A 16,507-nucleotide genomic window follows, 5' to 3' on the forward strand; every position below is an offset into this window, starting at 1 on the left:
TGAAGACTGGGTGCAAACTTTAAAGGTAATCTCTGCTGTGTTCTACTTGTTTTAATAACAAGTGGTTTCTTACCGGTAAATGGCTTAGTCGTCCAGTTTATAGTTTAGAACTGTTAAAAGTTTAGTTAGAGCTCCTTGATAGAGTTAGGCTTTTGTTGATGTGTTTTGTTATGTTCCAGTGTTTATATTTTATCTAGGTGAATAAAAATATGCGGAAAAGTGGTAAAAAGCAGATCCTCTTTAAGACCCAAAACTTGAATAAATATAACAAAGCTGTCGCAGAGCCTGTGAGGCAGACATGTCCCGCCCCTGAGGACATAAATGAACTGCACACACAGATCTCATCGCCATTTATCTTTTCAAGAACTGACCTGACAGGAGGAGCATATTCAGATAAGTACTTCTTACTTTTTCTGTTAAAAATGTTCACATTTATTGTGTTTTACATAAAATACTATGTGATATTACAAATAATCGCTGTATTAGTTTTAATAATTACACGTAACAAGCAATGAACAAGCATGCCTGTTCAGCCAGTGTGTTCGCTGCACAGCTGGCCAACTTTAACAGAATTCTGGTAGCCTACCGGTCACAATTGCTGTGATCTCTCTCTGACAACCATAGGCCATCACCACTACAGCTGGATGAGCTGCGCCTGGTTAATAAAATCCTGCTCCGTCTGTCTAAACCTAACGGGCAGGCTGTAAGTAGAAACCTGGCACTGTTGGTAGCTGCACACAGGCAGCTTTGGCTTTGGCATCCAACAGCTTTTGAGGACAGAGTTTTTGGATGCCCCTATTACACCAGGGCATACCTTTGGTCCTGTGGTGGACGAGATGCTGCAGCATTCTCACCGGGCACAGAAATCCAAAGGAGTTGGTGTAATCGCTTCCAAAAAAGTGACCACCACCAGTGCTCAACCGGCCAGCGGCTGTTTACCACAGAGGCTGTAATAGGCAAAAGCCTCAGGCAAAGCCACAAGGTGAGTAGCTGCCCTAGGGGCTTGGGCCCCTTCTCAGGGAGCCGTCTGGAGTATTGGCATCAGTGCACTATGAACATCTGGGTGGTTACTACCATTCAAACCAGCTACTCTGCAGTTCAAGCATGTTCCTCCTCCATTCGGGGTGTGACTCCAATATCTGTGGTGTCTTAGAAGGTAGCAGCTCTGCTGTAAAAGTACACCCCCTTCAGTTGGAGGAAAGGATCTACTCCAAGTACTTCCTGGTGCCCAAGCGGGATGTTGGCCTCAGACCGATCCTCGACCTCAGGGAGGTCAACCTGTATTTGAGCCGAAGGAGGTTCAAAATGTTGACATTGTAACAGCTGTTCCAGTCAATCAGGCCAGACGACTGGTTCAACGTGGTGGGCTTCAAAAACGCCTATTTCTACATCCCCATAAAACCTGCGCACAGGAGGTACCTGTGGTTTGCCTTTCAGGGAAAAGCGTACGATTTCCAGTTCTTGCCATTTGACCACTCTCTAGCTCCCCATGCCTTTTTTTTTTTTTTTTTTTTTTTAATTTAGTTGTTGCCAATTATTTTTTATTTTCTCCCAATTTAAAATGGCCAATTATTATTTAGGCTCAGCTCACTGCTACCACCCCTGCGCTGACTAAGGAGCAGTGAAGACGAACCCACGCTGTCCTCCGAAACATGTGCCGTCAGCCGACCGCTTCTTCACACACTGGGTGTGGCCCCTGAACAGCTGGACGGGTACAAGTAGAGTGTCATACAGATGTGGTGTCTGCCTCATGTTTGACTCCATGTCTTCTCCCATGGCAGTAATATTGCAATTTTTGTGACCTGTTTGATGAGAAGAAATCTCCCTCTACATTAAAGGTTTGTCAGCTTGTCATGTCAAAATTGATTCGGTCTCCCCAGGAGCTCAGCTTCCTGGCATGGAAATTTTTGAAAGGGGTTCGGCAGCTTTGAAGGACATTGTTCCTCACTGGTGGTTAAATATGGTGCTCAATACACTCTGAAAGCCTCCATTTCAGCCCATGCATTCAGCTGAGCTGAAATATTTATCGCTCAAGCGACTGTTTGCTATCACCTTCGCAAAGCGTATGAGCAAGATTCAGGCTTTCTCTTTAGTGAAAGCCTGCCTAATTTTTACAGAGGCCAGGACAAGGGTAATGCTCTATACCAATCGTGCCTTTTGCCAAACACTATCACGGTATTCCATGTCAACCAGTCTGTGATACTGAAGGCCATGTTTTTTCTGCTCTGGGACAAAGTCCCATGGTCAAGCCCTGTCTAAGCAGAGGCTGACCAAATGAATAGCAGATATAGGCAGGACTGCCTATGAGCTGACCAACTTGCCCCCTCCAGAAAGCTCACTGCCCATTCCTTCAGGGGCATGGCAACTTCGTGGGCTTTATTCCAGGGTGCATCTGTCAAGGACAATCCAGCGGTGTGGGCTGCTCCCCATACCTTTACTAGGTTCTGCAGACAGGTTGTGGATCCTGAAAACCCTGGTTTCAGAACTAATGTTACAACACAGACCCTTACAACACAGACATAGAGGTGTGTTTCTCCCTTAATGTTTTAGCCCTAGCTACTGTTACTGAGGTTCTGTATGGTAACGCACAAGGCAGCCTCGTCATGTGGAACCTAATTCTAGAAAAATCTAGAAAATGCTGGATTGCAGTTGAACATTTGTATGAGTATAAAAGGGTTAGGCATAGAATGATTGCTGTCATTACCAGTAAGTCAATGTGGGAAATAGTAAAGAGCTATCTGAAGACTTTAGGCAGAACATTATTTATTGCCATAAAGCTGCAGAAGGATACCAGAAGATTTCCAAGCATTTGAGTATCCCAATTTCAACTATTGTTTCTATTATCAAGATGTATAAGACACTCCCTCGGTCTGGAAGAAAGAAGGTTCTTTCACCAAGAACAAGTTGCAGAATTGTGAGGAAGGTTAATAACAATCCGAGATTGACTGCCAAATATATTCAAAGTGAATTGGCTGCAGGTGGGACTGGAGTTTCCATTTCAACGCTAGGTTGAGTATTGCATGGTGAAGGTCTCAATGGTAGCAGGCCAAGGAAAAAGCCCCTCTTAGGAAAATGTCACAAGGGCAAATCATTGAAAGTTGTCAAAGCGGAATTTGAATGATGGATATGAGTTCTGGTCAAAGGTTTTGTGGAGTGATGAAACAAAAAGCAAGCTATTTGGTCAGGCTGATAGTTGTTACATCTGGAGAAAGTCTGGTGAGGCATACAAAGGAAAGAACATCATACCTACTGTCAAACATGGAGGTGGTAATGTCCTTCTATGGGGCTGTTTTTCCTCTAATGGCATAGGAAATTTAGTTCCAATGCATGGTAAAATGGATTCCATAGCATAACCAAAAGATATTGGCCAATCAACTGAAACTTGGTTTAAAGCTCAATTGGACGTTCCAACACAACAATCCAAAGAACACACCAAAATCTACTTCAGAATTGTTAAAGAAGAATACAGGATGAGTTGAAGAAGGCTGTGCACAAGAGAAGTCCTCGGAATTTAAATGAACTGGAACAATTTTGCATTGAAGAATGGCCAAAAAACACTAAAGAATCATGTCAAAAGCTCATTGACAAATATCCTAATCGTTTAAAAGAGGCTGTTATTGCTAAAGGTACCTCTGCTAGCTATTAATTTAATTTTCCTTGTCAGGTTATGAATACTTTTGAATTAATATTTTTGAAGTTTTGCAAAAAAAAATGTGCTGAAATAAATAATTGTAGATGTGTATTTTTTGTAATTTTTTTTCTTCATCCACAAAAGCAAAACTTTTGCTACAAAAGATTTTTTTATCATTATTTGTTTTCGAGAAATTTCTAAAAATGATAAATTTCCATTGGGGTATGTAAACTTTTGACTGCAACTGTATATATAGTGTAACAAAGCCCTTGGCTTGGGCTCGTTTGCATTCTTTAAAAACATTGACACAGAACTGTAATTTTAGTGTGGCTGCACACTTTCATTAACCACAAAACAAAATAAACAATAAACAAACAAAAGGCCGAACTCCTTCAAGCTAAACTTTTCTTCAGAATCCTTATCTATAGCCGGATGGCTAAGCCGTTTCCCAGTTACAAAACTCCTTGTTATACGAACAAGTTTACACAGTTCGCTAAGGTTCACACAGTACCTTACCTTTTTTCACGTTACAGCACACACAAAGGTTTACACCGTACCTTGTTCCTTTATCGACAGCATCTTGCCTTCTCACAGACTGCCCTGAACAAACATGTCTGTCCCTTAATATACCTGCCTGCTAATCACAGGTAGGTGTCTCTCATTAAGCTTAGAGCCAGGTGACCCTCCTCCTGGCTCACTCCTGTGGCATCCTGGGGATTGCAGTGGCCCCACTTATTTAATTATGGTGCTACTATCCTTATAGTGGCTTTTAAAATGTGCCAAATACCAAAATCTGTGATAACTGTGCAATCGTTTAATAGATTTTTCTTTAAAAAGAACTTGTTTTCATCACAGTTGTTTTTTGGATTATTATTTTGTAAGGATAGCATCACCACATGTTTTATTTAATCCTAGAAAAGGATATATTTAGGCCACTGAAAAACCAATGCCAAAAATTTTGCAAATAACATTTCATATATACATAAGGGACACAAGGAATCAGAAGCCTGTCCAGTCCACTTACCTGCCGAGGATTTTGCTGACGCAACCGTGGCTGACCCGTAGCTGTCGGGAGATGTCGCACGGCCTCACGCCTTGGTGGGCCAGTTCTACAATCCGCTGGCGCACCACGTCTGGGAGCGGCCGGCCATTCACAAACACGCCTCCCAGCTGGTTCACTCCACCGTGTCCTGCAAGCACAAATTTAGAGCTGTAACTAGGCATGGAGGAGAACCAGGGATGACATCATCACACGCACATGAGCCTTGTTTTTAATTTGCTCTTATTTTATTTTACAAATAAGTACCTGTTATGGATTTGGACCCTCACAAACTGTAGACTTGCAATCACAATCACAACACGTATATGAAACCTTTTCTAGCTAAAAGCACAAATTAAATATTCATTGTAAAGCCTTATCTACTGCTATGATATGTTATGCACGTAAGTGCACCACCTGTCGAGGTTCTGAAAGTTTGTGTGCTTCTCTTTTTTATTATTCTTTACAACACCATCAAAAATATTCAGATAGTTTGATACTGCAAATAATTTGTTATAGTTAAACCACCAGAGATTTCCTTCTATCAAGTTGTTGCCTTTTGCGTTAGCTTTTACTACATCAGTAAATTCCTTTTTCTTCGCCAATGCTAATTCTGAATTATTTGAAACTTGCCTTATAATTAGCCGGACAGATTTTTCGATTGACATTAATTAGTTTAATTAGCACAGTGTGTCCTTTAACGTCAGTTAAGGTATGCCAGCAAAACCATGTGAATAATTTTTGTCTTGAGTAATTGTATTTCATTATTTATTTTATTTATCTTCTTCAATACATGCTCATTGTTTTTTTAAGAATTATGTATTTAGATTAACTGTAAATTTAATGTTTACAGAATTGAACCAAACTATATAAAGCTATGCAGAGTTAAACTGCCTGACAGTAACTGAATAATTATTGGTGCCACTGTAAATATATATATTGTTATGTGTATTAACAATAATACTGCAGAATACTACATCAAACCTACAGACTACATCTTAAATGACAAAACAAGGAAAACAACCAATTGTCAAAACAATATATTTTCTGGAATGTAAACTCCTATAATATTCAAGATTGCATGAGATTGCAGTTTACCACTTGCGTAAATGGTAGAAAATAATAATTTGTCTGGTATTTTCCTTAAAACACTGTAAAGTCAGGATATTTTGCATTGTTAGCTTATTTAAAATGGTTGTTTCATTATTTTAGTTCCTAAGACTTTTAGAGCTCAGATAAACAAAACCACAACCCCAACCCACCCACCCTCCATCTCATTTTGATAAGTAGACAAACAGTTTGTTATTGCAATCAACAAGGTGAAAATTGTATTTTGGTTTCTCAAACGTAACTTAACCAACATCTTTCTGTAACAACATGGAATATTTTCAAACTCTTGCTTTTTGATAGGAGATAATGTCATGTTAATGTTACAAAATGAAAAACATCAGACCTTGAATTATATTACTTAGATTTTTGGTTCTGGTTTTGCTAAATAAACAGGTGTTTTTCAACTTAGGAGTCAATTAAAGACTAAACCCTTTGAACGTATACCCCAATGTCTCTAAAATATTGTATTACCTAGTAAATAAGGCCTCTTTTTTTTGTTTACTAAAAAAATTGCCAAAAAAGTATCTTTAGCATTTTTTCTTGCATAGCCGGAAGGGATCTTAAGTGAAGTAGGGCCTAAATTTCTTAGGCTTCCACATTGTTCCCCATTTGTTAGGACTAGTAAGAAACCATTTAGGTTAAACTTGTCAAATTTACATTTACATTAGCAGTACTGATGAAATATCAGCTTATTTTTCCAAGCAGAGAAACATGTACTTTTTAGTGGATCAAAAGCTTTCTCTTCATATAATGGACACACTGTAAAGCTATATTAAAATAAACCAAATGTTTCATGTTGTCAAAAGAAGAAGGATTCCTCAATCTTGATCTTTTTCTTTTGCGCTGCTAAGGTCTCTCCCTGGCAGACAGGCTGCATAAGACATGCACAACTGCTCTTTTGGCCTTTCTATTTTTGCCATTGATGTCTATCTTATCAATAAGCCTACATGGTAGATTAGTAGCCAAAGGTTTTGAAATCCATCAGGGAAGTATCAAAGTAATCGCACATCCAGATGCACTATTGCCAGCTTCCAACACTTGTAACAATTGCTTTGAAGAATCCGAGGTCATTGTTTTCTGATCTGTGGTTTATTCATTATAGAAATGTGTTCTTCACCCACTCCACTTTTTGGCACTCATATGTTGTCCCCATGTCACAGCCCATAGTGTAGATAGAAATGATTGCTCTCAGGTAAACTCTGCTAAGGCTGAGTCTATTAAAATTATACAATTAACTGCAAGTTAATATGAACATATTTATATGTTTTTTAACTATTAGATCTATGTTTCAAAATCACATTAATGACTACGCATTTCAATGATTTAAACAGTGGCGGATGTTAATACCCTGACTAGTTGTAAACTTGCTCTTTTGAGGACAAATTTTCATTAGATTTGTATTGTATTTAGTGATGACAAAAAAATGACCTTTGAGGGAAAACACCAATGAGGTTTATGTGCCAAATTAAAGGACGGTAGTATTAAGGTCTGCTGTGTCAGTGCATTTTGCAGTCCATTTCCCTAATAATGATTGTTAATGACAGTATGGCAAGTAATCATTTTAAAGAGTTTAGTTCCAAGTCTACTCATTTAAAATGTATTTTCAGCCCCAGACTAACGTTCCACACATAGAGCTCCACATAGAAACATAGCAGTCTGGCACTGGGGATCCCACAAAAATGCATGACTGATTTTGAGGTGCAATATAATGCACTTTATATTTAAAAGAAACTTCATGTCAACGTGCTGAGGTAAAGATTTAAACATCTGAATGGCTGTCCCAACAAAAACACATTCAAATTGCAATACTGGCTTTTATTATGTTGTATACAATACATTATAGAAATCTATACCAGATACAGTTTATTAGGTAATATCTGAATTGTTAGATACTGATAAACCTTTAAAAGATGTTAAAATTACTCCAGTAATTATATGTGTGCATACTGGTATTTTTATTCAAAAACAGCAAACCGCATTATATCCAAGAATATTTTATTTTAAAAAAATATCCAATAGGATTCTCACCTGATGTATTATTTATTATTAAAAGTAACTAATAAACAGATAACTGAGTAGTTATTCTCTTTATGCATATTTTGGTTTATTTTGTAGTTTTACACAAACAACATCAAATAGAAATATAAAATGTATTACACCTTCATACTCCCCTAATAATTTAAACTTTGTTTTTTACGTAAATTATTTTACTTCACTCCAGCAAACTTAATTAAGAGCCTTAATTATGCAGGTTTGTGCTGTCAGTCGCATACTATTAAATTAAACTGAAATTGATTGTAGTAAAGTGAGCCTAATGAATACCACTGGTTATTAAGCTAATTGTATTTCGTAATTGTTGACTCCTCTTAACACTCCTGCCATCAGATTACCAATGATTAAAGTAAATAGTACATACAGCACCAGAAACAGCACGTTTCTAAAGTTAGGATTATTCTGCACGAGTTTCTTTACTGTATGCTACAACTGCAAACCGCAAAAACAGTAAGGCAAAGCCCATACCTAAAGAAAATCACAAAGCAGCATTAGTTTGATCCAACAGTATACTGCCCCTAAGCAGCGAACGCCTGCCAGTCACATATAGACGGATGTTATAAAAAGTTTAAAAAGTTGCAAAAGAGGCATCGTTTTATTTTCTCCCAACTGCATGTATATTTGAAAATACCTCTGTTCACACATTCATAACACATAGTGCTATATCCCATTCTGTATTAATTAGATTCCCTTAGCATCCCGGATAAGACGCTTTAAATAGATGCTTTGGATTACAAGTGTCTGCACTTGCTTGGTTTTAGAAAGTAATAACTGAAAAATATGAATCCTGTAGCGCTTCTTTCTTGTATTTTTTTTCACTGTAATACTGAATCAGTCATTAATATTCTGCAATGGAGAGAATGGAAATGGTGTGCATAGTATATTTTTATAGTATGTAATGCACGTGTTATCACTTTTACATTTGTTGCTACATTCATTAATGGAATGCGCAAGTGAACTGAGAGATTTTAGAAAAGGACTAATGTACGGATAGCCTAGTGCACATTTCGTTAAATAGTTTTAAACAAATTATACAGGTGCGTATGCATAACTAAATCGCAAACCGTACAAGAATGATAGATTTTTAAAAAGTCTGATTTTGCATCAGTGCTAATTAAATGCTGCTGAATTTTATTTAGCCTTGTGACCAAAGTGAACCAATGGAGGATACAGCATAGAAATTTAAAAACATCAAATGACAACTATTTATACTTTTGTCCACTTATTTAAGCTCACGTTACCTTTCCTTATTTACAAGTTTTAAAAGTCTGATTTACTCGAAGTGAGCGTTCTATATGCGTCATTCATGCCAGACAATATAAAATATGCGTGTACCTTTTTCAAAATGAGTGATACTAACACCAACAAACTAATTAAATATGCTTAAACAATGAACATATATACATAATAATAATAATAATAATAATAATAATAATAATAATAATAATAATAATAATATAATAATAATAATAAATCCAGATTTTACAAAACTGAGCCGAGGGTACAGCTTGGATTGCTTTAATAAGGCCACAGATTGAAATGGTGAATCTGTCTCACAGCACTGTATATTTACTGTAATTATTCTTTTTTTTTTTTTTTTTTTTTTTTTTTTTTTTTTTTACTTTTATGAGCTTTAAAAGCAAGACACGGGCCCCGAATAAAATAGAAACGTGTACAAATGCATGTATATGTAAAATACGTATTTGCAGTCAAAACACGAGATCTGCGAGGGATCTGAACTGTCATCTATCCAAAAACAACATGCGGGCTCTGCGCTTTACAACAAGACGGCGCGTGGAGATGTTATTTTCATGTATAAGGAGTTGGGCTACTATCAAATCCACAAATTCGCAAATAGTCCAGCTTCTAGATTATTTTACTCAACGTTTTGGACTGTAAAAACTGTTTGTTTGGTTTTTTTTTTTTTTTTTTGGTTGTTTTTTTTTTTTTTTTTTTAAGCAGATACGGTCAAAAACATACAGAAAAAAAAACAGACTTAAACAAATTAAGAATAACAAGTCAACAATAAAAAAATATGTTTAACGGGTTTTGAGGGATATTATTGAGGTGTAGCACTTAATTCACAAGATATATGTGAAACAAAAAAAAGAAAAGTTTCACGTCATGCTTTCTACAAAGGGGTACACTGATTCTATGTTTCTACAAAGGGGTATCCTGATTCTATGTTTCAGTTTTATGCTTTCCAGATATATAATATAGAATATATATATATATATATATATATATATATATATATATATATATATATATATATATATATATATATATCGGTATAGCTTTTCGATAAACGGTACATGTATGTTTGTTCGTGGTTTGTGTAGATTAAAGTAGCCTAGCTGCGTAAGGGGCAAAGTCATAATATCTATAGTTTATTTTAATAACTATTTGAATAAATAACAACAAGCAAATACACTCACCAGTCGATAGAAATGTAGTCAACCAGATATTAAGACATGAATGTACAATTACTTGTTCATTTTGACCAGGTAAAAAAATATGTTATTTTACAAAAGATATATTTCACATGTATTTTATAATTTTCAAAGAAATTATATAATAAATTATATTATATATATATTATATATAGTATATACATCAATCAGTAATTTGTAGTCAGGATCAGTTATTCCTAACCACCTTGGAGCATAAAGCATAGTCAGATTTTTTACACCCAAAGGTTGTGTTGTCCTTTAATAAATATCGTAATTTTTTTTTTACGCACTCATTTTTAACACATGTTTTTACACTTGTGCTGTGGTGAGCTCATAATGTGAGTCCTCAACGAAAATATCTCCTTCTAATAAGAAATTTTACAGTAATTAAAGTAAACCTATTGGATTACATAATAATAGTATAGGCTATTATTGCATTGCTAATAATAATAATAAAAAAAAAAAAGGTTATCCTGGAAAGTATGAACCACAAGAATGTATATACTTCAACATTTCCTATACTTTGTATTGTTGTTTTGTTTGTTTGTTTGTTTACTTTTCTCATTATATTTTTTCCTGATGTATTATTTTGACTCTTGTTGTGAGCTCCATCTCAGTACTGGAAATGAATCTGCTGAGTTAATATATTGTAATCTGTATGTTATGCCTCTAAATCAGTACTTTGATATTTGTAAGGCTGAAGTTATAGGGGAATGTGATTAGTTCTAGCTTTTTAAAATCTGTATGTCTAATCCAGCGTTTAACTCACCATGAGAGCAAATGTCATTTCACATAACGCCGTGTAAATGGACAAATCTTCCCAAACTCTGTCAAGCACAACAAATCTCGACAAATACATTTTACACAAACCGTGTTACCTTAAAACGCCATCACTGGCCGAACATGTTGTATGCTGCTTAAAAAAACATACAGGACTATTTAAAAATAAATAAATAAATAAATAATACCTTAAACCAAACCTGAAAGTTATTATATACAAATATACGTGACAATAGATTTAATGGAATATGAAGACACAGACACACACATACATACAAACCTCTGTCCAGCACATAACGATGTTTTATATGTGACAGAAATTATACATGAAATGTTCTTTACGTAGGGGTTTTGCCTCTTCGGTTTACGGAGAATGACATAAATGAACTATTGTATATATATATATATATATATATATATATATATATATATATATATATATATATATATATATATATATATAATATACGCACGCACGCGCACACATATTATATATGTGCGCACAATGTACAGTTACGTATGTTGCCTGTATACAACGGACAAAAGTAAATTGATACGTATATCAACGAATTTTTGCTTTTGAACAATTAAGTCAGTAAAAAAAGTAGTTTGTATAACACATGTCCATTATATTATATAGTTCACTTTAAATTATATATATATATATATATATATATATATATATATCATATATATATATAATATATATATATTATATAAAGATATTGTATCAAGTCGTATGATGTAGCACATCATAAAGTATTAAGTCAGTTGTGAAACAGCCGAGATAAATCGTGGAAGTAGTTATTTCGTTACATCTATTTGTACAAACTGCGAAGTATAAAAAGTATTCAGTAATCCCTAGGTGCAATGCAGCACTGCAATAAGTCTAAACAGTTTAGGGTTATTTACCCATGTAATACTGTTCACTGACTATAAGGGCAAGCTCGCTGTGGCTCTTGCTTATTGCGGCTCCGAGTTAGCTCAGAGGCAGAACATGAGCTCCGTTCACCAAAACACTGTACTTTATACACACGATGATCTGCAAATAAGCAAAACGCGGGGTTAGAGCAATCTTAAATTCCAGCTAAATTAAAAAGCAACCTACTTACTATGCATTGCTGCAAACGGGTCGTGTTTACAGTGTATTTCCATCAGAGAAGTCTATAGAAAGCCTTCGGATGGGATAGTAACTCCTTCCCAACCTTTCAAATACAGACAACAGAGAACTCACACCAACTGCCTTAAAAAGTCTTCCTTCCTGTACTGATGGCTAAGATCCAATGTGGTAATAATGTATTGAAATAATCAGGAAGATTGGTGTTTAATGGGAAATAATAATAATAATAATAATAATAATAATAATAATAATAATAATAATAATAATAATAATAATAATAATAAAATAAATAAAAATAAATAAACGATATCACCGTGGAATATAAGACGCAATAATGAATCTGAAATGCTCTGCTTATCTGGCGAATAAGAAGAGGCAAGGTCTCTATAAGAACAATATCGTTCCTCAGTATTCTTTCTTGACGCTGTTGTTACAATCTGAAACAGGCCACCGAAATTGTTGAAATCCCCTCGACTATTGTCTGTTTGGCAATAGAGCGGCAGTTCTTGCTGTGAGTTCACTGGTTTCACTATCTGCGTGTCCACCACTACTCCCCAGTTGTTTCCGTGACGTGGATTCTTTTAAGCACACCTGAAATAAGCATGTGGGGCAGATGAATTAACAAAGTTATCGCGTCGGCTGTTTTTGGATGTTCTATCTGTGGTGCTGAAGTGTGGAGGACCTTAAAACAATTCCCACGTCTATTGCCGGATCGTTGTGAAATTAAAACAGATAGTCAAAGTGTCTCAAAATACCAATACTTCCATTGAAAATAAATAATAAACACTATCTATGACTTAGGTATAATAATCCATGTTTGCACGTAAAAGTTTACAATCAGAATCCGTTGTGTTGTACGGTATATACAACATGCAGTTCACATTCAAGTTTCCTAAATGTGCTAGATCTCCATTGAAATGTCCTTTCCAACACCTGCCTTTTACCGAAGATACATCGAATGTGTTGAATAAATAAACGGGAATCATTCACAACCTGGGGAATCCACGCATTTAGAAGTATTTCAAACCTGTTTCTAGTAAATCAAAAGAATGGGTTAAGTTTCTTCGGCTTTGCAGTGTCTTAAAATGAAAGTAATCCACTGTACAACCTTCAGATGACTCAGTTATTGCGGAATAGTGCCAGCGCCTTTGGTGAAATCGGTGAATTGCAAGATTTATTGTTCTTCATGCAAATATTTCTATGATTCCCGCGGTGCAAACAAGCGTATGGAGTTGGTATCTGGCTGTGCCTTCAGGCTATACCACATTCATAGTGCAAACTGCAGTTTCAGAACCAGCTCTCATGTGGACAGCGCCTGGGGCTCAGCCTCTGGAGCGAGGATGCTGCCTTTGACAAGCCGTCAATTAGGTGAGAGCCACCAATAAAAAAACACGCGCTCTTTCCTCGCCCCCAATCGTCTGTAAAATTGACAATTCTAAGGCGGGATAGATGTTGATTGGTGTATTAAAAGACGACCACTACATTTTTAGTAGGCGGGGTTTTCTTGTAAGAATGCTCCATTGACAAATGAGATGATTCACGGGACCTCAGATAAATGATCACATTTTACATTTTGTCACGAAGAAATCCAACACGGGACTGCTGCCTTCCTTTTTCCAGTTTATGTTTCATTCATTGAGCAAATACGTTATGTTGTTCATTTATAGCATATCATAAAATATTAAAAACAATTCACTAGGTTACAACAACAAGAGGACTTAAAAAGTAATACACATTAAATAAAACAATATATAGTCTATGTATTTTATGTAATAATACTCGTTTTAGAAAATATTTTCTAACCGATGCACATAACTTGAGTTTATTTGGTTTACTTCAGATAAATTGCTTTAAAAAATAATACATTAATTAATCATTTATTTAAGAAAATCTCTGATAATGTTAAGGGATGAAAAAGTTCTTTGATGGTTACAAGGAGCAATGCATGCATAAACTAATGAAATGATTGCAAAAGCCCAGATGATAAAACTGAAAATTAAAACAATTATACATCTGAATAATCTGTTTACAAGAAAAAAATAATATGGATGAAAATATTATTTAGAAAATAAAATCTGAATAGACAGTACTGCTAAACATATGAACTCCAAAACGTGCTTGTATGTTAAATCGTTAATTACTTTTCATTTCATTTTTAATGTTATAATATTATTCAATGTGTATGTTTACAGGTTTTGTCTTAAACATATCAGATCAGTTAGAAATGTAATATGTTTTAATCAGGTCAAGTAAAATCAACACTAATTTGATCACAAACACAAAAAATGTTGGCATGCTATCATGATCCAACACCAGTTTATTCTTTTTTTTTTTTTAATTTTTGCTAACAAAAGGGAAAAGCAAAACCGCATTATTATAATATGTATCTGTATTTGTCACTTCCATCACTGTGTGCTGCTTGATCATTATTAGTATTTGTTTCTTTAGCAGAGGCCTTTATCCAAGGTGACCTACAGAGGCTAGGGTGTGTGAACTATGCATTAGCTGCAGAATCCCTTACAACAACATCTCACCCGAAAGGCAGAGCACAAGGAGGTTAAGTGACTTGCTCAGGGTCACACAATGAGTCAGTGAGAGAGCGAGCCCGGATTTAAACGGGATGACCTCCTGGTTACAAGCCCTTTTCTTTAACCACTGGACCACACAGCCTCCTATAAAACAAATTTGCTTGGTTCAATTGAGTTTAACTTCATACTTTTTTGCTCAAAATGTTTTTATATGAAAACAATACTTTTCTTGGCTGATTGGAACATGGATACAAAAATCCATTTGTAATTAGTTATAGCCTGCTGCATCACGTTGGGTCGGCTGGTTTGCATTTGTAATTAGTTATAGTCTGTTGCGTCATGTTGGGTCGGCTGGTTTGCATTTGTAATTAGTTATAGCCTGCTGCGTCACGGTGGCCCGGCTGGTTTGCATTTGTAATTAGTTATAGCCTGCTGTCTCACGTCGGCTGGTTTGCATTTGTAATTAGTTATAGCGCTGCGTCACGGTGGCCCGGCTGGTTTGCATTTGTAATTAGTTATAGCCTGCTGTCTCACGGTGGCTCGGCTGGTTTGCATTTGTAATTAGTTATAGCCTGCTGCGTCACGGTGGCCCGGCTGGTTTGCATTTGTAATTAGTTATAGCCTGCTGTCTCACGGTGGCTCGGCTGGTTTGCATTTGTAATTAGTTATAGCGCTGCATCACGGGGTCGGCTGGTTTGCATTTGTAATTAGTTATAGCCTGCTGTCTCACGGTGGCATTTGTAATTAGTTATAGCCTGCTGTCTCACGGTGGCCCGGCTGGTTTGCATTTGTAATTAGTTATAGCCTGCTGTCTCACGGTGGCTCGGCTGGTTTGCATTTGTAATTAGTTATAGCCTGCTGTCTCACGGTGGCCCGGCTGGTTTGCATTTGTAATTAGTTATAGCCTGCTGCGTCACGGTGGCTCGGCTGGTTTGCATTTGTTTATTCTTAATTAATATAACGCTTAAGTATTGTCGAAAGCAAAATGGTGAAGGAAATCAATTGTATGTATACTACACTGAACACACACCGCATGAAATACATCATAGTTGAAATTAACGCACAGGCCTATAAAACATTGTTTTAAAAATGTATCATTCGTAAAGGCTACGTTTTTTTCAAAGGTTACAGATATTTTAATATTCATTCATATAATAATCTAGGATATAAAAATCAGAAGACCTATTCCAGACAGTACTTTACTGTATACAAATGCAATTGTCGGTTGAAAGGACCAAGTTCAAATTATGAGCTTCATTAGCTCCACGTGCTTAGTATATATAGACTACTTGAATAAAAATAAAACGTATCGGCCTACTTAAAACAAAGAACATAAACTCACATCTTGTGAGAGATTTCCGCGATTCTGAATACGATAGCGTTCATTTGTAGATTGTTTACATTTAGTTAGAATTGATTTGGAAGACCATACGTTTAGGAATCATCTCATTTTAAAATGAAACCCCTTTTAAATTGAGGGCCTAAAATATGGATTGTCATGTTATAAATATCATGATTGTTACGCTCTCCAAAAAAAAAAAAAAAAAAAAAAAAAAAAAAAAAAAAGAAAAGGAAAAGAAAAAGCCAACCACTAAAACCTATTGGGATAGTACGTGATACAGTTCAAAGTCGAGTGGCACAAGTGAAAATCAAAACTTGTCACGATATTGGTTTTCGCGTTGTAATGCAATGCGGGGCATCATTGTTTTGTTTTGTTTGGAGTTACTTGAAATAAACTTACACCGGAACGAACCACACACGGGGGGGGGAAACTGCATTGTGTTGAGAAACAGT

The 16,507-nt window shown here is 35.9% G+C and overlaps 1 protein-coding gene across 3 annotated transcripts in view; it reads right to left on the reverse strand.

Annotated features, from left to right (window-relative positions):
* The window catches only part of pax5 (paired box 5), a 144,808-nt gene that overhangs the window by 124,399 nt on the left and 3,902 nt on the right, over positions 1–16,507 (reverse strand). For all 3 annotated transcript variants that reach the window (XM_041256778.1, XM_041256787.1, XM_041256770.1), the window contains exon 2: positions 4,656–4,821. In XM_041256778.1, coding sequence (XP_041112712.1) covers positions 4,656–4,821 — 166 coding nt within the window. The remainder of the gene's footprint in view (positions 1–4,655; positions 4,822–16,507) is intronic.

Source organism: Polyodon spathula, chromosome 1, assembly GCF_017654505.1.
Source record: "Polyodon spathula isolate WHYD16114869_AA chromosome 1, ASM1765450v1, whole genome shotgun sequence".
In the NCBI taxonomy this organism is placed as follows: domain Eukaryota; kingdom Metazoa; phylum Chordata; class Actinopteri; order Acipenseriformes; family Polyodontidae; genus Polyodon; species Polyodon spathula.